Source organism: Cricetulus griseus, chromosome 4, assembly GCF_003668045.3.
Source record: "Cricetulus griseus strain 17A/GY chromosome 4, alternate assembly CriGri-PICRH-1.0, whole genome shotgun sequence".
Classification (NCBI taxonomy): Eukaryota; Metazoa; Chordata; class Mammalia; order Rodentia; family Cricetidae; genus Cricetulus; species Cricetulus griseus.
Genome location: NC_048597.1, coordinates 185,438,365 through 185,460,462, shown reverse-complemented (window position 1 = coordinate 185,460,462; position 22,098 = coordinate 185,438,365). Strand labels below are relative to the sequence as shown.

At 39.7% G+C, this 22,098-nt stretch overlaps 1 protein-coding gene across 2 annotated transcripts in view; it reads right to left on the bottom strand.

Moving 5' to 3' along the window:
- The window catches only part of Wdr72 (WD repeat domain 72), a 151,772-nt gene that overhangs the window by 123,737 nt on the left and 5,937 nt on the right, over window positions 1-22,098 (bottom strand). Inside the window, exons 3-12 of one of the 2 annotated variants that reach the window (XM_035443438.1) lie at window positions 19,710-19,788; window positions 18,224-18,398; window positions 17,406-17,482; window positions 16,385-16,504; window positions 15,065-15,246; window positions 14,614-14,710; window positions 11,772-11,913; window positions 10,470-10,718; window positions 7,936-8,156; window positions 5,093-5,288 (exon numbers count right to left, since the gene is read on the bottom strand). In XM_035443438.1, coding sequence (XP_035299329.1) covers window positions 5,093-5,288; window positions 7,936-8,156; window positions 10,470-10,718; window positions 11,772-11,913; window positions 14,614-14,710; window positions 15,065-15,246; window positions 16,385-16,504; window positions 17,406-17,482; window positions 18,224-18,398; window positions 19,710-19,788 — 1,538 coding nt within the window. The remainder of the gene's footprint in view (window positions 1-5,092; window positions 5,289-7,935; window positions 8,157-10,469; window positions 10,719-11,771; window positions 11,914-14,613; window positions 14,711-15,064; window positions 15,247-16,384; window positions 16,505-17,405; window positions 17,483-18,223; window positions 18,399-19,709; window positions 19,789-22,098) is intronic. The other variant, XM_035443439.1, reaches the window with a different exon arrangement.

Genomic DNA, 22,098 nt, shown 5'->3' with positions numbered 1-22,098 from the left:
TTTCCTCACTACTGAGATGACAGCAGCAATCCCAAACCTCCCAGTCAAAAAGGCAGATTGAACTAAGAATGAGTTGCTAAAAAGACAATATTTTTTTATGTGTATGAGTGATGTATTTGGTCATGTGTATATATCTTTGCAGGTACATGTACATGTATGTGTGGATGCATGTGGCTTGGCTTTCTGAGGTTGGTTTTGGATATCTTCCACAGTTGCTCTCGACAGTTTTGCATGTACATACATGTACATACCTGGAGTACAAAGGACAAACTTACAGTTTGTCCTTTTCTCCCACTATATGGATTATGTGGTTGAAATCAAGTCATTAGACTTGGCCACTAGTTTGTTTGCTTGTTTGTTTCCTACTGAACCACCTCAATGCCTGTCCATCTTAGTTTTTGAGGAAGAGTCTCTCTGAAAATGGAGTGTGTTCATTTGACTAGGCTAAGTGTTCAACAAACCCCAGGGATCTTCCTGTCTCCACCTTCCCAGACAGGAATGACAATAGTATACCACCCCAGATACTTATTAGATGGGCTCTGGAAATAGAACCCCTGGCCCTCATGCTTATATAGCAGGCACTTTACTAGATGAACTATCTCCCCAACAACATCTGGTAAGAACAATCTTTATGTCTCAGGTATATTATCCACAGCTGCTTGTTTCTATTTTGGTGAATAAAGTTTTATTGAAACACAGACTTGTCCATACTTTAAGTATTGTATACAGCTTCTCTAGAGCTACTAGAGATATTTCAGAAGTCACAGGAGAAACCATAAGACCCCCCCAAATTGAATATATTTACAATCCAGCCCTGTGCTGAAAAACTACTGAACCATCCCATCAAGAAATGCTTTTCCTTTCAGAAAATGAGATTTCATTTTCCCCACAAAGAATAATTAAGTGGCTCAATACAGACTATGTTCTAACAGCAGCACAAGTTGAGCAGAAAACATTCAGGAATAAAAATAACCATTACATTAACAGCACATAAGAAATTCAATGTATAGGTTTCTGCCCTGCAAATCTGTTACCATAAACACGAAAGCCCTCAAATATGCCAAACTTAATGTCTAAAAGGAATAATTAGCTCAGAGCTGAAAATTATTTCTGGTGTGCATGTAGGGGAAGAATCGGTAATGCATTATTCCTATTGTGTCAGCCATGCAGCAGTGAGACCCAGAGTCCTCAGTGCCAAACACGCTGTGGGAGCACAAATATTAATCAAAATGACATCTCCAATTTTTCCCCTTCCTAATCAGGCCTAAACATCACGGGACATCCAGTAGATCAATAAGTGAAACTGGAAGCTCTCAGCACTCGAAGCTGTAGCTCTGCCCTCAGCTAGGACAAGAACCTTCAGTGTTAACCAACAATCCCCTCTTTTGGTTATCCATGAGGTGAGCATGCCCACCTATGACCCCAGAGCATCACCCAGACATGCATCCAGCCATGCCACCTGTCACAGAAAGAAAGACCACATACAGTTTCAGCATGAAATCGGCATGGGAATGTAGCTCTAGAATATGTCTTTTCTTTCCAGGCCCTTTTCCTTGATTTCCTATCCCATTGACACTTGCTATTTCCCCCTCCTCTGGGCTCTGGAGGTGTGGGGCTGCTGGGAAATGTCTGACTCACTTCAGTCAATTGATTCCTCCTTTGTGTTTCAAGGAGGCTGAATACTGGAACAAAGAACACATCCAGTCACGTGATTCGAACCCTGTCGAGTGAATTGCACAACCACAGGCAAGGGGACAAAGGCCCAGAAAAACTCCTGGAGTAGAAAAGACATTGTCCTCCCTCTGAGGAGGCAGCAGCTTCAGAACCCTGTGGGATGTGAGAAGCAGAAAGCTCAGGTCTGCTTACAGCTAGGCAGCAGCAAGGCAAGAACTGTGGATTCTAGGAACTTCATCCTCCAGCCACTGAGGCCTAGGAACATTTGTTACTACACTCATTCTTACATTCATTAGTTCATCTAGCTGTGTGCCAGGCACATTAGTGAGCAGGCATATTCTGTTTCTTAGCTCCTCTTAAAGAGTTTTGGTCTTAGCCTGTGTTTCCTGCTCCACTACACATGGCAAACCTTCCTGACTCCAGATTTTTCTACCTTTATGTAAAAAGAATAAAATTAAGAAATAAAGCATGAGAAAGATGATAGTACCACCTTAGCTAGCTGATATCCAGCTTGGGCAGGGAAAGATAGTCCCTTAAATCTTAAGCAAATGGGGCTGGAGAGATGGCTCAGAAGTTAGGACCACTCTCTACTCTTCTAGAGCAACTGGGTTTAATTCCCAGAACCTTCATGACAGCTCAGAACCATATAGGACACTAGTTCCAAGGGACCTAACATTCTCTTTTGACATCCACAGGCATGTGATACACAGGCAAAACACCCATACTCCTAATCCTCAAGGGGAAAAAAAGAATTGCAGAGTTAATACCAGACAAAAGCCTAAAAGAAATTAGGTAAACTTAGTTTAAAGGAGGCCAGAGGTCTGCTGGTCATTAGGGGGGAATTTGGGGAAAGTAAGGGACATGTCACCCATATAAAGGCTGATAGATGTAAATAATAATACTTTCAATCCTGAGTGAATTCCTAGGTTGAATTGATATTGCTTAAAAAAATTTTAAAAAAGGACGACAACAACATAGTTAACCAATGATAAATAGCCTCACTTGGAACAAACATCCCATAGGTTAATTTGGCAGCAAACATGTACTTATTTGATACAACACTTCTACATAAACAATATTAATAACCAATTCTAAGAGACTCATAAATTAAAATATGTTCTGTCCATGACATCCATTACACTGATCACTGTCCATTAGACAGCCCAGCCCATCCATTCCTACTACCTGTGTCCTGCCTATGCTCACTTAGGCTGATCCCAAGAACCAACCCCTTCACCTCCGATGTCTATTGGGATTAAATAATGATGGTAGTCGTTAAGAGGATGAGAGTTGCGTCTTTCCCTCCTTTGACCCTGCATGTCTGGCTGGAACATTCCCAAACTTCCTGGTTTTCAGTTGCATTCTGGTTCTTTTTGCTTCATTTATAGGAGGTAGGGGGTATGGGGATGGAAATGCCTGCTGCTGCCTATGCCCACATGTTAGTGAACTCATCACTCATGACCTGATTCCTAGCCTGTTCCTTCGCCCCTACCCACACATTTACAAATATTACATTTGTGAATTTCTCCTCATTTGACAAATATGAGTTGGATTCAGCTTCCTGCTGGAACTGATTGAAATGTAATGCAGGCATCTATTTATTGACATGGAAATGTACATAGCAGTAAGGAGTTAAAATTTATAGCACCTAAGTTCTGAGAGTGAGGTGGAATTGTCTCTTTTAACTTTGTAGAAGAACCATGAGCATTTGTGAGTGACCACATAGTTCTTTTTGTTCTAGATCCTGTTATCTATGAAAAATAGGTTTGGTCACCAAGTATCCCCACTAAAATATGCAACTGCCTATATGAATAAGCACTTGTGTTTCACAGAACAGGGCTTCACAGCTGCAGTTAAGCTGTGCTAGTTTCTTTGATGATGGTGATGATGATTTAGTTAATATTACTAATGACTTACTGCTTGTTTTCCAATATGAGAGGTATTATTTTATTTAATCCTGTATGATGACATCTATTCCACAGACAAGGGGACTGTCTTGCAGATAAGTCACATGATTTGTCCATGGTTAGTAGCTCTTCCCTAACAGCTCTTGGAGGCAGTCAATACTTTAGAATCTCTTCTACCAACTATATTCAACTATCACTCAGAGCCATAGATTATACACAGATATTTTAAATTTTCCTAGTTTGAGCTGAAAAGGTGGCTCAGTAGTTAGTAGCCTTGGCTGCCTTTGCAGAAGACCTGAATTCAATTTCCAGCACCCATGTGGTGGCTCACAACTATAACTCCAGTCCCTGGGGATCCAATGCCCTTTTCTGGCCTCCTCCAGTACTGAATGCACCTGTTGCATGACCACATAGGCATAACACACATAAAATAAAAGAAAAATATTAATAAAATAAAAGTTATCACAATTTTGGATTTATTGTGTGAAGTGTTACCAAGACCCTAGAACTGTCTGCCACATCTTAGGTATGCAATCCTGCATATTTACATAGCAGGTGTGACATGCACCATCAATACAACAATGACTAGTATCTCTCCTCCCTCTCACTCACAAGTTGGAGAATCAAATGAGAAAATTAACATTAGAGCCGCCAAAGCACAGGACAGCGTAAGGAGGCCCTTGAAATGTTGGCGCACAAATCACCATCATCAGCCTCTGACAGTCAAAGGGAGAGAAAACCGCAATCCTTTTGGCAAAGTATAAGTCCAAACTATATTAGGAACTACCCAGTCTGTTAACAACACCCAACCTAAAACTACCACTGTTTGATCAATAAAAAATATGCAATTGATCCTGTGGAACACACTCCCAAGAGATCCGTGCTAACTCATATTCAGTAATTACACCGCTCTTACTTGGTATGTTCCCAGGTCTTTCTGAAATGTGTTATTCTGTCTTCAGACATCTAATCAAACTTGAAAAGGAAAAGAAAATCCCTCCGGTGTTCAAAACCCACAACGTCTATGGTGTGATATCAAAAAGTTCAGTTGAACTACTTAGTCTTCAGTTTCCCTGACTCAAGTTTTTTGGAGTTTTTATAATTAATTATATTCCATTATTACTGGTCATCAATTAGCTCAAAATGTTGCTGAGTTGGTGACTATGCTGAAGAAGGCAGGATTTAATGATAATTTGAGACCAGTAGGACACTAAATTTCTCTCTTGTTAATAATTAAAGTAGATAACTTATGTTTTTATTTATAGCTTCCAGAAATATCCGGCTCATTCCTGAGCAGTGCCCTGTCAGCTAATCATCAGCTGGTCAGGATCCGACTTAGGCCACTGTGTTTTATTTCCCACACTTCCACTGCAGCTATAAATGTAGCCCAACCAAGAGTGAAAACAACTGAGGTCATCGCTGTGTGAGTTATGGAACTTTCCATCTGGACAAATGCTTGCACACCACAGATAGATGGACAAAGGATAACTAGGGCTAATCTTTCTGCTTACCTGTTTCAATTTCCCAGATGTAGACAGAGTCGTCTGCACAACCAACAATTAGAAAGTTCTCCACTGGGTGCCACCTGATGGTCCTCACAGGAAAAAGGTGCTTCCGGGCACGCAGGAGGCACTGTCTCCCTTCCAGGTGAAGGAGAGCCACAGAGTGGTCACCACACACACAGCAGAGTATCTGGCCATCACTTATCTGTAGAATCACAAAAGTCTTACATCAGTGAAAAACCATATGCTACCTGATAAGAGAGTTAACTCCCTCCCCCACCCCCTGCACAATACACTGTTTTGTTACAGCTATTTACAAGAGTGCATTTCTGCATTAAACAGAACTTCTTCACTGGGCACTCATGAAACAGCTGAAGACACAATGCAGAGTTTAAACTCACCAACCACCAGGAAGGTCACAAGGTAGGAGTGAAAGGGAAAGGGCAGAGCCAGATCCTCTTGTAAGATAGTGAAGGGTTCCCATCACTCAGCAGATGCAGGCAGCAATGCTGATGTCGGAAACAGTTCAGAACACAAATAACCCCAGAACTCATTTGTCACCACAAAAAGAAGCTATTTGTGGACACAAACTTAGGCCCAAGGGTATCAAGAGCTGAGACTTTCCACTTAAAGCCTCAAAATGTGATTTGGTTCAGTTCCCAGAAGTCCACAGATTCTAATCCAAGCAGGAAACTTAGTGTAGACACAGTCTAAAACAGGGCAGCATTAGATGGTTCCTGCTGAAGGTGCCCTTTCAAAAGTGCAAGGACATAAGGAGCTTTACAGCACAGCAGTCCTGAAGACACTTGGCAAAGTCATCAATGTTCACCTTCACCACCCAACTAACTGATAAAATGAAAAAAATTAAACAAAGTTAATGAGTGATCTGGGGATGTAATGGTGAACACTTGCCTAGCATGCACACAGCCCTGAACTCAATCCTTATTACCACACAGGGGCTGCTGACCCATCCAGAACCACAAGTCAAGCACTAATGGCTAATCACTGTGTGGGCATTAGGCATCGTGCCGACACCCCCAGTTTTTTTTTTTTTTTTTGTGCTTATTGATGATTTTTTATTTTTTTCTCTTTTTATTATTATTATTATTAATTCAAATTAGGGAACAGGCTTGTTTCACATGTAAGTCCCCTCTCCCTCTCCCTCCCCTCACCCCCATTCCTTCTCCCCCACCTCCAACCTACCCCCCACCCCTCCACCCCAGACGCTCTTTGGGAGCCCAGTTTTAAGGAGATTAAAGAATCCTGAGGAGCAAAAGAAAAATCACAAAATGGAAGATATGATACAGACAGAGTCTAGACTTTAGAAAAGGTCAAATGTCATAGTTCCCCAGACATTCTACCTTGTAGAGAAGAGGAATACTCTCTAGTTTCTAGAATGTAAAGCCCCATATGATCCAGAAACACACACACACACACACACACACACACACACACACACACACACACACGTACAAACACACAGACAGGAAAACAGACACACACAGAGACACACACATACAAACACATACAAACACACATAGAGACACAAAAACAGACACAGATACACACAGAGACACATGCACACATAGACATATTCAACACATATGTGTGCACATATATAACACACATACATCCCACATACAAACAAGCACACACACACACACATACACAAACACAAGAATATAAATCAAATGGTCATGAGTGATCACAGGTTAGATGACCCAGATTAAAATGATCCAATCCTGCTTTCTAAACATTTGAAAGCTAGAAGATTAAATAATTCACAGGAAAGGAGGAGGAGAATTGCAGAATAGCATGCTTTTGTAGGCAAAAACAGTATTTCTGAATCTATGACTTAAGTTCTATTGAGTCCCCATGCTGACGTCCATTGCACTCTTTCAAAAAAATCCCTGTTTTATCTGACTTATTTTGAATGGATTCTGACACTAACAACAACATCACCTGTGACTGGGGCAGTAGGAAAAGGGAACAGATGTGACACAGACTTGGATGTCTGTCCTGGAGCAAAAAGAGAAAAGAATTGAAAGAGAGCAGGAGGGAGACTCAGGAAAAAAATATATCCCACAGTATTCCAATTGTCCACATGGAAGCTTTTGGAACAGCATTTTACTGTTTAGTTTAATCCTTTGTGATCACAAAATACGTTTCCTTATGTCTTATCACCAAAATGTCGTGTGGATTTCTCCATGTTTGCACTATATGGACATAATTTTATAAGCCAATCTAACTGACCACACATCTTTTCCACATCGCCACATACTTTTTTCTCAAAATCTGGTTCATAGTTAACAAAGACCTCAGCTCTCTGTTAACTGGATTTAAGTTGATGTCTCACTAGAAGAGAAGCACTATTTCATGTCCCCAATCAGGGAGACTGATATTCATTAATTCAATATTTATCAAATGTTTACCCAGCATTTACTAAGGAAATCAAAGCTATATATTCCCACATTCTTGAATTGCTTTTGCATAATCTTTGAATTTATTTTAGCCCCTGACAGTCAATGGGAGAGAGTTCAATTTCTAGCACCTGAAAAATACTAAAAACTAAGACAAAATGAGGGAGAGAAAAACACTGGTTACTTTGTGTATAATGAAGAAGATTTTATAAAACTGTAATTGATCCAACGTTTACTTTAGAAACATTGTTTATGTAATACATTATAATAAAAATAAAATTCATATTGAAAAGTTAGAAGCAAACTTGTTTGAAGCAGCTAGTTAACTATAGGAAGACAGAATATTTTGTTTGTCTACTGTGGGAATATAGGGTTTTACTGTCGTTTGTTTTTTAAATTGTGTGTTATGTTTTACTCTTTGTGCTCACTTACTTTCAAGTTCTCTGGTGACATCAAAAGTCTTGTTACTGGACCAGATTCCAAAGAGAATGTGTGCAGAATTTCTTCCTTAAAAATATCCCATAGGATCACACAGGAACCTTGATCCCCAGACACCATCCAACTTTCGTCTAATTTTGAAGCAAGACCATGAGGGTAAAGTAATGATGTCACACTCTGGTGATGGCCTCTGAGAAGTGCATGACAGGGGGGATCTGGAAAGTGGTCAGACACAAAGTAGCAAAAAATTATTTTTAAGGTAATTCTAAGGTTTTTGTTTCACACATTTTCAACATACGCACACAGTTGGCTAAGAAAATTACCCGGCAACCTTAGAAGGCCCTCTCAAAAAGCAAAACGCCTCATCTGAAGCTACATCAAGCTTTGAGTGAGGCGGGTAGCTTGGTCCTTCAAACCTCCTGCTTGCCGATGGTTGTCATGCTCCAACACGAGGGGACTAGTCACTAACTCTTCACATGAGTAGCCACCTTAAATCTAACAGAAAAGCAAATGTCACACGACATTTTGCTGCAAAAGATGTTTGAAATTATCAAGTTCTCCCTCTTTTTCATTGTTCACAGATAAAATACACCAGGCTCAAAGAGGTCATCAGCCCCTTCTCGCAGAAGCTGGACACAATGTCTAAGCTTTGCTGCTAATGGAGTCTTCCCTTTTCCTGCGGGTCAATCACTTCCTACACATGCTGCCACAGATGTGGACATGCTGCTCCTTTCTTCTGTCTCACTACCCACCTCTTTAAGAAACAAGTGACAACCATCCTTGCTTTAGACAGACTGTTGGATGAAATGAATATATTCTCAGCACAGTGCCTGTAAAGCAAACGGATATGCGGGCAAGCGGGCTTCCACACCAGACCTAAACTAGAATTCAGGCCTTCTGTATACCGCTCCCCTTGCGACCAGCTCCTGCTGCTCCTTTCAATGCTATCCACACTCTCCAAACTAGAGAAGGCCATTTACCACTCTCTTTATTCGAAGTGAAACGGAATCTCAAAGATCCGTTATTTTGTTCTGCTTCATTTTCTGGCCTTAGCAAGCCATAATGAATGTTAGTCCAGAAGCTGTCAGTCAAGTGTAGGTTTCTGCTTTTTTTTTGTTGTTATTAGGATAAATTGGCCTTGATTAATATATCTACTGTCACCATTTTTCTGACTTTTAATGGCAGCTGTTGCCGACTTATTATTTCTGCTGGCATCATTGCCATTTATTCCTCTGTTGTCACCCACAAGTCATTCACACTCAATGAGTAGTTCAAGTGTGGTGGAAGAATGGGGACTAGATGAGGATGCTCTAATTGAAAAAGTACAAAAACAAAACAACAACAACAAAATTTAGGACGTGTAAGGCCCTACTTTTGATCCCCAGCACTGCAGGGAAAGAAAAAGGAAGTTCATTTGGGGGAACCACAGCAGAATGCATATCTAACATGCATGATAGATACCCTAAGTTGAACCTCTCAAAAAGAAAATGCCGCAGGCATATTTTTTTTTTTTTACTATATATCCTAAAGTTGCCATCCCTTCTTATCTTCTCTCTCCTTATATGACAACTCGTTGTATAATGACATTTGTTTAGTAGGCGTTAATTTTCATAATGCACAGAGATGAGTAAGAACACAGATATCATTTCAAGAAAATATGAATAAATACAGGAAGATACCATTTTATTCCTCACTGGAAAAGAGTTGAATGTTTTAAAACTGTAAAAGGTGATCAATATTTGGGGAACACTTGCAATTTCACAGGTTATTATTGGGTATTCCTGTATATGCTGAGATCAGTTCTTTATAGAACCATTCAAATAGCTTAATTTTCAAAATCAAAATCACAAACTAATATTGATGTAGTCCTTCAAGGATAATCAATTCCAAATCTTCCCTAGTAGCCAAAGGCTGGAAAACTTAAGCATCAATTAACAGAAAGGTTTTCAACCTCAATTTTGATTGTTATTTGTCATTTAAAATGAGCTCATGAAGAATGAGCACCAAAAATATTTTATTAATATTTATTTAATGATAACAGCATGGCATCTATTTTGTCAATATAATTAAAACACAGCACACAGTGTGTTGGTGTGTGATTGTGTTTGCACACAAGCACATATACAATTTCAGGAAGTATATTGAAACTTTTATGTACAGTGATCTTTTGGGGGGGCGAGGGTTTGAGACAGGGTTTCTCTGTGGCTTTGGAGGCTGTCCTGGAACTAGCTTTTGTAGATCAGGCTGGTCTCGAACTCACAGAGATCCACCTGCCTCTGCCTCACAAGTGCTGGGATTAAAGGCGTGTGCCACCAACGCCCGGCATACAGTGACCTTTAAAGTGGAATGAGAAACTTCTGCTTGAGTGTTCACAAACCTATTGCACACGCCTAATTTATTATTAAACCATGCACAAATTTTTCTGCAAATGCTATCAAAGGTCTGAGTCCTCAGGAACATTTTTATATAGTTTGTAGAAGATTAGATAAATTAAGTAAATATTGTGAATAAAAAACAAATTCAGTCACCTCTCAATAAAGAGTCCCCTTCTAGGAGCCCTGCTTTGGCAGCATTCAGAGCCTTAGTGATAAAAATGGTCCCATCCTCACAGCCGCAGATGAGTTTATCAAGATTTGGAATGTACTCTGATGAGGTGATGGTTGCTGTCATTCCCGTCTCATCTCTGGAGCCAGAGAAATGATCTGTGATGCTCTGTGACACTGTTTGATGTTTATCAAAATTATCCTGAAGAGTCCAGGTAGTGGTTACTGGTATTTCTGAAAGGAGCACATGCACAGGGAAAAGCTGATTCACTTATTCATAATGGATGTGGAAAATCTGATAAAGTTGCTATCTCTTCAGAAGTATGAACCCAGTAGAAAAGCTCAGTCACACTCAGAACATTGGTCTATGTCCCTTGGGATGCTTAGCTGAAAGTTATTTGAATTATGTTGGTTGTATTTGTGCATCATATCCACAGACTTAAATTATATCTGTTTTTATATTGGTACTACATCTCCAGTTGATTGGCCGAATGTCTCACAAAAGAACTTTTAAGAAGGAAGGATTTGTTTTAGCTCAAAGTTCAAGAGCACACTCTCCATCATGGTGGCTATAGGGCCTGCAGACAGTGCTCACATTGCATGTACACTTAGTAAGAGCAATGAAAGTGGTGCTGAGATTGCTCTCTCCCTTCAATTCAGTCTAGGACTCCAGTCTGTGCCATTGTGCTGACCACACTGGAGGTCTTTCCCCACAACCTTAGTTAATATGGTCTAGATCTCTTCACAGACATGCCCAAAGGCATGTCTCCAAGGTGATCCTCAACCCTGTCAAGTAAGCAGTCTGGACAAGGGTCTATGTAGACTCCTCACACTTCTTGTTTGTAGAGCCATATGACTCAATGCAAAAGGTCTCTGAATTGATCACAAATCAGTTTTCAAATAACAAGACCAGAAACTGAAAGTGCTGGGGCTAGAGAAATGGATCATCTGTTAAGAGCATCTACTGCTTGTCTAGAGGACCGAGTTCAATCCACAGCACCCATATCAGGTATCTCACAACTACCTCTAACCCCAGCTCCAGAGGGGGTCAGATACCGCTGGCTTCTGTGGGAACCTGCGCTCATGTGCTCATACTCACAACAAACATATATACAAAATTAAAAATAAAAAAAATGTAAAGTGACAAGCTAGGCATTGTGGGGCACAGCTTTAATCCCAGTACTTGGGAGGAGGAAGCAGGAAGATGGCTGTGAGTTTGAGTTCAAGGTCAGCTTCATCTACCTAATAAGATACTGTATGGGGGAGTGGGGAACAAAACCATCTTACCTCTAGGAGAACCATCAAACTTAGATATGGGGACATCTGGGATATGCCACAATGTAATTCTTCCTGAGACTTCTCCAGAGAAAAGTACCTTGTAAAAAGGCTCCTTCCGTTCATTCATGTAGCCCATGACAAAATGCAGGCTCTGAAATAAAGCATGAGCTTCGCATAGGTAATGTGGTAATGTTCTGACCACAGGAAGAAAGAAGCAAGACTTCAAAACTGTGTTAAATCTGTTCAAACTATTCTCAGATCCTTCAAAGTTTGCAAGTGAATTAAATGAAACCATCCATGATTTAGGTAAAAAGGAGGAAAAAAGGCCTTGATTAATAATTAGAAGTAAGATCATAGCTTCAGAGAGTTGTCATAAGTGTGTCTAATCTTAGGTATAATTTCTTTTTTTCTCTCTCTCTCCCTCTCCGTGTGTGTGTGTGTGTGTGTGTGTGTGTGTGTGTGTGTGTGTGTGTGTGTGTGTGTGTTGCACACATCCCTTCATGAAAACATTTTCAGTAATGGCTAGGTACATGTTTAGTTTAAAAAAAATCTCTTTAATATGCTATGAATTTGTGCCGTTGTGGTCTTCAACTTATATATGAAAAAAAAAGCAAGAGAAAATGGCTTGGGTTAACCATAATGATGGAGACTTTGAGTCTCAGAACTCTGTATCTGTTCATGATGATGACTGCTCACAAAAGATGAGCCATCTTTCTCAGTTGCTTCAGTTCTATTAGTCAGTTACAACAGCACCAGGATATATAGATATGTCCACTACTGCAGTCCTTGGTATCCTTTCCAGAACTATTGACCAACTGTCTCTTAGGACTCATTACTAGACTCATTATAAAATTAAACTACCCAGGTTTAAAACCTTGGCCTTAATCTTTCCAAATGTCAGTTTGAAAATGGCCTGCTGATGGCAACTAAAGGCATGAGGTATTTTATATGTTTGTAAATGATAACATTCAATACATGTTAGCTACTGCCAACATCATAGTTCTTATTTTGTACACACCTGCCCTTCTTGGACCTGAACCTCCTTCCATGTAGCTGAGACTTGTAGAGTGCCAGGGGCCCCTCTGGGAGACGAAGAACCCCATCAGCATCACATGGGAACCAATGAAAACTCTCAACAATGCCAAAACAGCAGATGTAACTTCATGGTAGGGCTCCAAACATTGACCCTACAACCTATGCCATGTGCTTGCAGAATGCTCTTTTCTAGGTCTACTGTGATCAAATTCCTAAAATTAGATTATTCTATTTATAGTTCACCAGCCTCTAGATATTTCTTTCACTTAAAATGTGGGTTTAGGGGCAGAGAAATGTGGTTATCCAAAGAAAAATCCCTAGCAAAGGACCCATCTGTTTATGTGTTCATAATCGGAGAGACAAAGCTAGATAACTTCCCATTTCAAAATTTGTTTTATTTTAAGTGTTTGTCTTTGTGTGTGTGTGTGTGTGTGTGTGTGTGTGTGTGTGTGTGTGTGTGTATCATGTGTATATAGTACCTGTGGACCAGTAAAGGGTAACAAGTCCCCTAGAATTGGAGTTACAGGTAGTTGTGAGCCATCAGATGGTGGTGAGAACTGATCCCAGGTACTCTAAAAGAGCCACCAGTGCTCTTAACTGCCAATCCTTCTCCATCCCCAACTTTCTAATTTAAAAACAATGCTTTTATATAGCTTTGATATTTGCCTGTTAGGGTAGAAATTCATGAGTGGCATTTGGTTCCTGTGGAAAACTGTGTTGGTAAAAATTCACTCCATAGCCAAAAGGGAGAAAACAGCAGGTCCTACAAAATAACAAAAATGCCTGTCTGAGTGAGACACAACACTGCTTTGTGACAAGGCTTCTCTGCTGCCCGGGAAGGATTTTAAAAATGTCCCTTGATGCATGCTGTAATTCTAAAGCTTTTTTTTTCTGTTCTTTTGTTTTTTGTTTTGTTTAACTGCTCTAGCAGCACCTGGGGTTCTCAGTTCTGGCTGAGATTTTTAACCAAGTTTTTGCAACAAAACATTAAAGGGGCATCCTGGCTGTGGGGCTTCCAAGAGCTCTGCTGCCTAATTAAGCAAAAAATCACTCTGTACATAGTCGTGCACTTTCATGGTGACATGTCACTAAAATAAAACGCTTCCTCTTCATAAAGTACCTTTTTGGATAATTAACTGACGACTGATTCTACAGATTAAAAATCATTTTGAATAACACCACTGCAAGGAAAAGACTGCTTGGATTTCAGATGTGGTCAACTGTCAAAAGTATCATTCAGTCAAGCAGGAAGCTCACAATTATAGCCTCTACCATCTGCCAGCAACCTTAATTACACTCATTTGAAGAAGAAATTACATGTGAAAATGATCTTGATAGATAGTCAAGTTTTTTTTTTAAGTATCAAAATCCTTTCATAAAATTGGAGAATTGGTATATCAAAATGTTAGGAATGTTCTATAGAACAGAGCAAATAAAAAAGTGTGGGATGTGTGTGCATGTATAGATAAAATTCCAAGAACTGGTATATTCAGGTAAAGGACAAGTAAGTGTTAATCGTACTATTCTTACAATTGAAACATTCCCAGCTACAGCAGGCAGTCAATATTTATGGCAGTAAAAATCAGAATTTTAATATCTTCTTCATTTTCTCCCACACTTGTAATTTCCCTATAATGAATAGGCATTGTTGTATCAATCAACAATTCTTAAGGGTGACATTTTCTCTTCAGTCGCCATTAACACTCTAAGTTGATTTTCTTATTAGCAACTTGATCTCATGCTTTGGTTTCATTTTTGCAAGCCTGAGTCTATTACAAAGCAAGAAGCAGGCTTGAGACTGCTTTTCTTATCTTACCTGATTTTCCTCCACAGAAGTGGAGCACAGTAAGTGAGGGTAGATGGTCTCCTTAAGGACTCCTCCATCGGCTGGGCATATGCATTTGGAAAGCCCACTGCGTAGGGAAAAGCAAAAGCAAAATTTAGAAACTTAAGAGTCCTTTATTTGCTTCTACCACCACTACCCCCTTCCACTTTCATAAGCCGGATGGCACCATTTGAGTTTCTAAACTCTAGTTAGAAATTGTTGGGTTAATAATTATGAGTGACTTTTTGAAAGCCCTGCACCAGCTGTACAAGTTCTACATGGCTAATCTCATGCCTTCATCCCCTGCTGTGTTGTACAAAGGCAGGGGCCTTGCAAGCCCAGAGTAAATCTTCCAGTGCCAAAGTTGTTTTGTTCTGGGTTTTGATCAGGGACTGCATGCAGAGGCTTTTCCATAATAAACCTCCCCAAGTTCATTTTCTACCTGAATGTCCTGAACGCCGCTCCCATCTGAGCCCACCTGTTCAGCAGCTGATAGATATAACTGTGACCATCTTCTGTCCAAACAAGGACCCTGTGAGCAGCAAGCACCTCTCCACCAGCAAAGAACTGCCCGTCTCTACTAACTTCCGTCCACAGAAGGGAAAAGTCACAATAGTCATAAACCTGGAGGAAATTGCAGATATACATGAGAAATCCTGAAAATAGACCCTGCCAGGAGGATTAGCAACAATTATGCTTACCAAGACCATGATGGAACTAATGCTACAGCCTATTAAATATGAAAAGCAAGCATAATATATCCATGGATTAAGATAATATTTTGTGACTTACTAATATTTCACTCAGATGTACTCTTTCCCATTTACCCTAAGGTAGCTTGCAGTAGATAAAATTATCTGGCTGTATCTGTTAAGCATAGAAGCCCAAATCCTACATTTTTTTTTTCAAATCCTACATTTTAAAATTTTTTCTCTCCATATAAATAGTCCCAGTATAGCACCTAAAAATTCCTTCTACATAATTTTTTTGCATAACAGAGATCCCTAGTTAGCTTGCATACATTAAATCTTTAGAAACAATACATCATTATGGCATAAGTCAGATAGACTTCTATTAGCAGTTATGTGAAACATTAAAGTAAATAGAGATACCACTAGCAAATAACTTAGTTTTTCTTGACTCTTGGAGAAATAATTCATTATATTCACAAGAAAAGAAAGAATACTCCCTAAAACCACGATAGTGACAAAACAGAAAAAAAAAAAAATCCAGAAATTCGATCTATCTATATAAGTGTCAAGTATTAGCTTTCTAAAAGGAAAATGCAGACACAAATTTTGAAAATAATTTGGAAATTCGTTTCTTTTTTTATGATTTGTTTTTGTTTTATTTGTGTTTGTCTGCATGTATGCATCATATGTATAAGTTCCTAAAGAGGCCCAAGAGAAAAAGGGGGTCACAGACATTTGTGAGCCACCATGTGGGTTTCAGGAACAGAACCCACCCTCAGCAAGAGCAGCCCGTGCTCTTAACCACTGAGGCATCTCTCCAGACCCCAGAAATCATTTTCATCGTTACTATGATTTATTGTTGATAAAACTAGAATGTATTGGTTCGCATACAATATCTTAGGGAGTAACGTAATGGAACACATGACAATAAGAGAGGCAGAAATGACTAATCATTCCATATCTTAACATTAGTACTTTAAGGAGTTTCTTTTCCATATTTAAAATATATTATCATTGCTTGGCTTAACAAGAAAACCAGTGCATTGGCACATCACCGGTACTTCAAATACCTTCCAACACTTAGAAAATACCACCAGCAGGAGTCTCTCTGTGTATGTACAAAATCGTATTGTCTGACAGTTCACGGAGTCAAGAAACTTCGATTCTTTTTCATAGACATCTTGCTTTTCCTTTAAAAGGAAAAAAAACATGAATACAAATTCTAGGAAATGTACACATAAACAGAAGACATATTCCTTCTCATATGCTCCACACTGGTCCTTCCTACAGGGAAAAGTAGCCAAGTTTCCTTCCCAGTGTTTTGATCTAAATATGACTTGGCAACCTTCAAGGACTTATTGTTGACAGTCAACCAAATACCATTCCACAAGGAACCATGGGAAGTGTTGAGAATATGAAGTCACTGGCTTTCAGACAGAGCAGAAAAGGGAGGGGTATAAAATGTTAAAACTCAAAAAAACAATAATAAACCCGCCCTGTAGTGTCTTGATTCCTAAAACCAGAAGTAAACCATACAAGGGGTGATTTGAAGAGATATAAGTATAGCCAAAGCAGGGCAACAAGCCTTCTGTAAACTTCCAATAGTGCAGGGTGGGGGGTATTTCTAAAGAGTGGCAAGCAACACAATATCTAGGCTCCTCGATAAAGAAATTGCCACAGACTGTGTGGTGCAGCCTAACACACATACTGTGTTTCCTCCTTTTGTCAGTCACTATGCTTCTAGTCTGATGCTAGGGAGCAGGTAGGTATGGGGGCATCCCCAGGAAAGTGACCCTCCTATACATCTGTCTATTTACAGCTCCCATACCCTAGAAGTGTCCTAATAGAGGGGACAGAACAATGTCTACTATCAATTTTTAAATTAAAAATATAATCATTTCACCTCTCTACTCCTTCCCTGTTTGTGTGTAAATAAACCTATTTACATTATGTATGGAGTCATGGTTGGAAGGATGCAATTCAACTGCCTCATTTAAACCTTCAACTGTGAACATGCATCCCCCTCATAGTTTGAAATTTTCTATGAATAGTGATTGAAATAATGGAAAAGTGAGTGGTTTCTATGCCAACCTGAACGCTGTTGATGGACGAGGAGAGGTCCCATACTTTGAGTTCGCCTGTTACAGATACAACCAAGAGAGAATCCTCTGTGAAAGGAACAGATGAGCTGTCAGTGGACCCAGATGCTGTCACTATTACCTCATAGCCAGTCAAGGATTGCACAAGCTGGGACTGCAGGTTATATTCAGCCTTGGGTTTTGTTGAATTAAAGGAATGAGTGTATTCCATGTCCTAACTCCCTGTGTATGTGAAAAATACATTTAAAAGAAGAGCCAGGGCACCTAGTAGATGCTGGTAATGTTGAGGCCATTTCTAATGGAACTGTGGAACCAACTTCCACTTTACTCAAGCATTACTGACTATAGAAACTGAATTTCACCAAATATATATATATATATATATATATATATATATATATATATATATGAGAATCCTGCGGCTCCACAAAAAGAAAAGAAAAAGGAAAGACAAGAAAAAAAGAAGTGGAAGGTGAAGAGGCAAGAATGGGAAGGGAAAGGAGTGGGGGAGGGGAGAGAAGAAAGGAACTGAAAAGAAAGAACAAACTGCCAACTGCACCTGTCCTTCTCAGCGAGCAGAACTGAGAACTGGGTCATAGAAATGGCTTCTCTTTGGCTTGTCTTCGCCTCCTGCTGGCTTCCTAATAACTTGACCCACTCCACTGGTGGAAGGAATCAGGGTCTCCCCTGACATGGCTTTGAGAGCTGTCCGCAGGACAAGGTGAACACCAGCATTGTTCTCTCAGCCCTGGCTTGACAATTTCACTAGCATCTCAACCAGTCTCAGAGTCCTGAGGTGCCCATGGTTACCTTGAATTCTCACAGAGTGAACAATGCACATGCATTTCATCCAGTCGGGGGACTGCGAAGAGGAAAAGGTGTGCAGGAAAGCCAGGGTTCCAGCGTCAATGATGAGGACGTCTTGGTATTCCCCACAGCACAGCAGCCAACCGTCGCCAGTCATCCGGGAGGAGCAGTGGTAGTACTGTGGAACAGAATTCCAACAACAGCACCTCAAAAATGGCTGGCGTTGACACCCATCTAGCTGTGTAAAGGCCTCTCTGAATTCCATTCTGTCACTATTCAAGGAAACCTCTGAACTAGGCAACACCTCCAATTCTCTTTATTAGCTCTACACTCTTGCCATTGCCATTTTGTGGCTTACCTTCACCACTCCCATCTCATCCCCCAGGGTAAAGTGGAGATCTTTTAAAAGAAATACTACAAATCACAGGACAGCGGTAGCAGTGTTACTTAGAGCTAAACAGTAACAATCTGGGGGCTGTACCCCAGTAGTACCACTAAAAACTAGTAAGAAATGAAAGCATTTAAAGAAGGCAGGAGATATTTTGGAACCAATTAAATTCTGGAAGTGTTTTCTATTAAAGAGCAGAGTCTGCTTTCTATCTTGCCTGCACTTTGTAACTGGGTTCTACGCCAGAGGAAGAGGAGAGAGTGTGAAAATGTTATGATATGAGGCACCAGCAGCACAAATAATGGGAAAAATATCCTCTGTCTATCAAAATAAAGAAATTACTTTAAAAAACAGAAAGTATGGCTAAGATGGAGCTCAGTGCAACTCAGCTGTCTGTTATGATCGAGGCCCTGGGTTCAACCTTTAACGCTGGGGAAACAGAAATCTCCTGGATTGGAAAGTGATTACAGAAATTATAACTAGGTCTCTTTTTCTTTCACAAATTGAAAAAAAAATAGAAACCAAGAAATCCACCCAAAGAACAGGTTGATATTGAAAAATGTGGCAAAGCTTTTCTTTTTTCTAAGATTTTAGGTTCACAAATTTCATTTGCATCAGTGGGGAGTGGGGTATGTGCATATGAGTGCAATAGAGGACACTACACCCCTGGAACTGGAATTAGAGGCAGGCTTTGCATCCTGGGAACCAAATTCAGGTCCTCTGGAAGAGTAGTAAATGCTCTTAACCCCTGAGCCATCTCTCCAGACCCAGAAAAGGTTTCATCTTTCAGAAAATAGGATATGGTTAAAGCCAAATCTTCCCTTGTACACATGGGTGTTTTGTGTCACTTAGGAAATGTGAAACAATATGAAAATCATTTTTAAAGATAGGATACAGAAATGAAATAACAGATGTTGTTCATCAATATCTTGAGAAAGGCCAAAATAGACAGTTGCTGGTAATATTTTTCCATCATGGAAGAAAAACAAAAGAAAATTCAAGAAAAGAATATTCTCCAAAGATATTCAGCGCTCAGAATGAAAATACTATAAACAAGTTACTGTTTTGGCATCTCAACTGTTGTGACGGGAGTGCACTTACGCAGATTGCAGTGTGCCTGTAAGGAAGGGTGGCCTTCTCCACACACTGGCCACTGCTCACATTCCACACGTACATCTCCCTAGAACAGAGAAGTCTGTATTATTCTCTGCCATTTCCACACAATTGGCTGGAATAATTTTTGTGCCGCCAAGTTTTTCTTTAGTGATGCACTTAGGCGCAACCTGATCGTTCATGTGGCTTTTTGTTACAGATTACTGGGCAAGAAAATGCTGTGGTCATTAGCAGGGTTGACACACCGTAGCTCTATCATTTTGTTTGGCTAATGACACCCTGCCTACAGCCTGCAATCTTTGCTTTAGGGACCCTCTGCCTAACAACAAACTGTGGGAATTCAGCCACTGTGGCCTTTGAGAGGGACAGTACCTCAGTCTGTCCAGTGGAAACATTCAAAACTTATTTCAATGAGCTTAAACTACATATTCTGGGAAGGATAACACATCGAATCTCTGTGTGTGTAGGAACTCTCACCCTTCTCTTTCATGAAAACAAACAGCACCACCAAGAGGCCACATTTGACCTATCATTGATCCAGTTTCTTGCTTTGATTTTTTTTTTTTTCTGATTTGAAATCCTGAAATAAACAAACCTTAGCACTTAATATTTGGAAAACCCTGATCATTTTTGAAGGCTCTGTTTTCATGCATGTTATGAAGACATAGGCACAGTCTGTACAATGAAGCTATAAAACACACCAGGTAGATAGCTTAAATCTAGATAATTTCTGTTCAGAAGATCAAGGACAGACGAATCAGAGTTGCATGATAGTATTTGGTTTTGGAAAATTTTAAAACATACGCAAAAATACTTATATAAACAAAAACAAGCTTTATGAGTGTTGTGGGCAATGCTGCAGTTGAGGATGTGTGTGTGTGTGTGTGTGTGTGTGTGTGTGTGTGTGTGTGTGTGTGTGTGATGTTAAATATTCCTTGAACTTGATGATTTTCAGAGGTTTGTTTCTCTAATCAAGCACTGGAACCAATATTTTGAACCAGTGATTCTTAAACTGGGGTGATTTTTGTTCCCCCTACCAACTGCTTCCAGAGACAAGCTTCTTGCCACTGGGAACACACTACTGACATCTAGTGGGCAGAGAGTAGAGGTGCCTCAGCCACCTTGCAGTGCCCAGGTCTCCACAACAAAGGATGTTCATTCCAAAATGCCTTGAATATGAGGTAGAGAAAGTGTGCCCCAGTATCTGAAGAAAATCTTTCTTCTGTTTTTAACTAGCTGAATCCCAAAGAGGTTTCAAGGTAACCTGAAAAAGGGTGCAATTTTACAAAACAGGAGGGACTATTTGTGTGTTCACAAACACATATGCCTGTTCATTTGTGTGCATGAAAGAAAAAAAAATAGAGGAAGGAAAGACAGAAATTAAAAAAATATATCCCAGAAATAAAACAATTAATAATGTACTAAAGGGAAATGGGATATAGAAACTAAAGGTAAAGCAACTGCGTTCTAAGCAGCCCACAGCATAAAATAACACAGTCTGTATGTAGTTTAGCATTGTGGTTCCTGACTCTTTCCCAAGCAAGCACCTGAAAGTATTTACAAAGTGACCCCAGCGAGCCTCACTCCATGGATGTACTGCATACTGCCATATGTGACTTTTAAAAGCTCTTGGTGAGCTGATACATTTTGAAGATAAGCTTATTTTTATGCTGGTATCTCTAATAATTAGTTTTCATAGATTTATTTTTTACTTTTATTTATGGTTGGGCAACAATGTATATGCACATATGAGTGTAATGCCCATAGAGGCAAGAGGAGGATGTCTCTATTCTAAAAAGTTCTGACCCTTGCCTACTTCACATCTACTGGTAACCAGAATTTCTCTTAACAAGTGGAAATACCAATACGTTTTGCCTTTAAGTTTAATTAACCATTTTGTATTAACTCTGTATGTTTTTAATATAAAATATTAATACTACCATATCAATTTCATTTTGTTAACACAAAATTGATTTACATTACTTATTTTTTCACAACCATCTTTCCCAACTTCATTTTCTTTTATGTTTTATTTGATTTTATTGTTTTTTACAGTGTCTGACAATCATTGTAATTTAATCTTAAACTCAGTCCTATTACTTAATTGAGATTAATATTTTGCCCCAACTTTGTTCAACTGCCTTATTTTGTGCTTTCTTGTGTGTGTGTAGGACAGAGGTCCACACTGCTTATTTTCCTCAAGCACTCTCCACTTTATTGTGAATGTCTTTGTGGTTATGCATATACACATGTGCGTGGGTGCACATAGAGAGTGTGTGAACAATTGTGTATAGGTTTTTGTGTAGATGCTGCTTTTCAGTTTGTGTGGGAGAATAGAAATGCCATTTCCTGGGCTTGGGATGACCTTCAGTGTGTG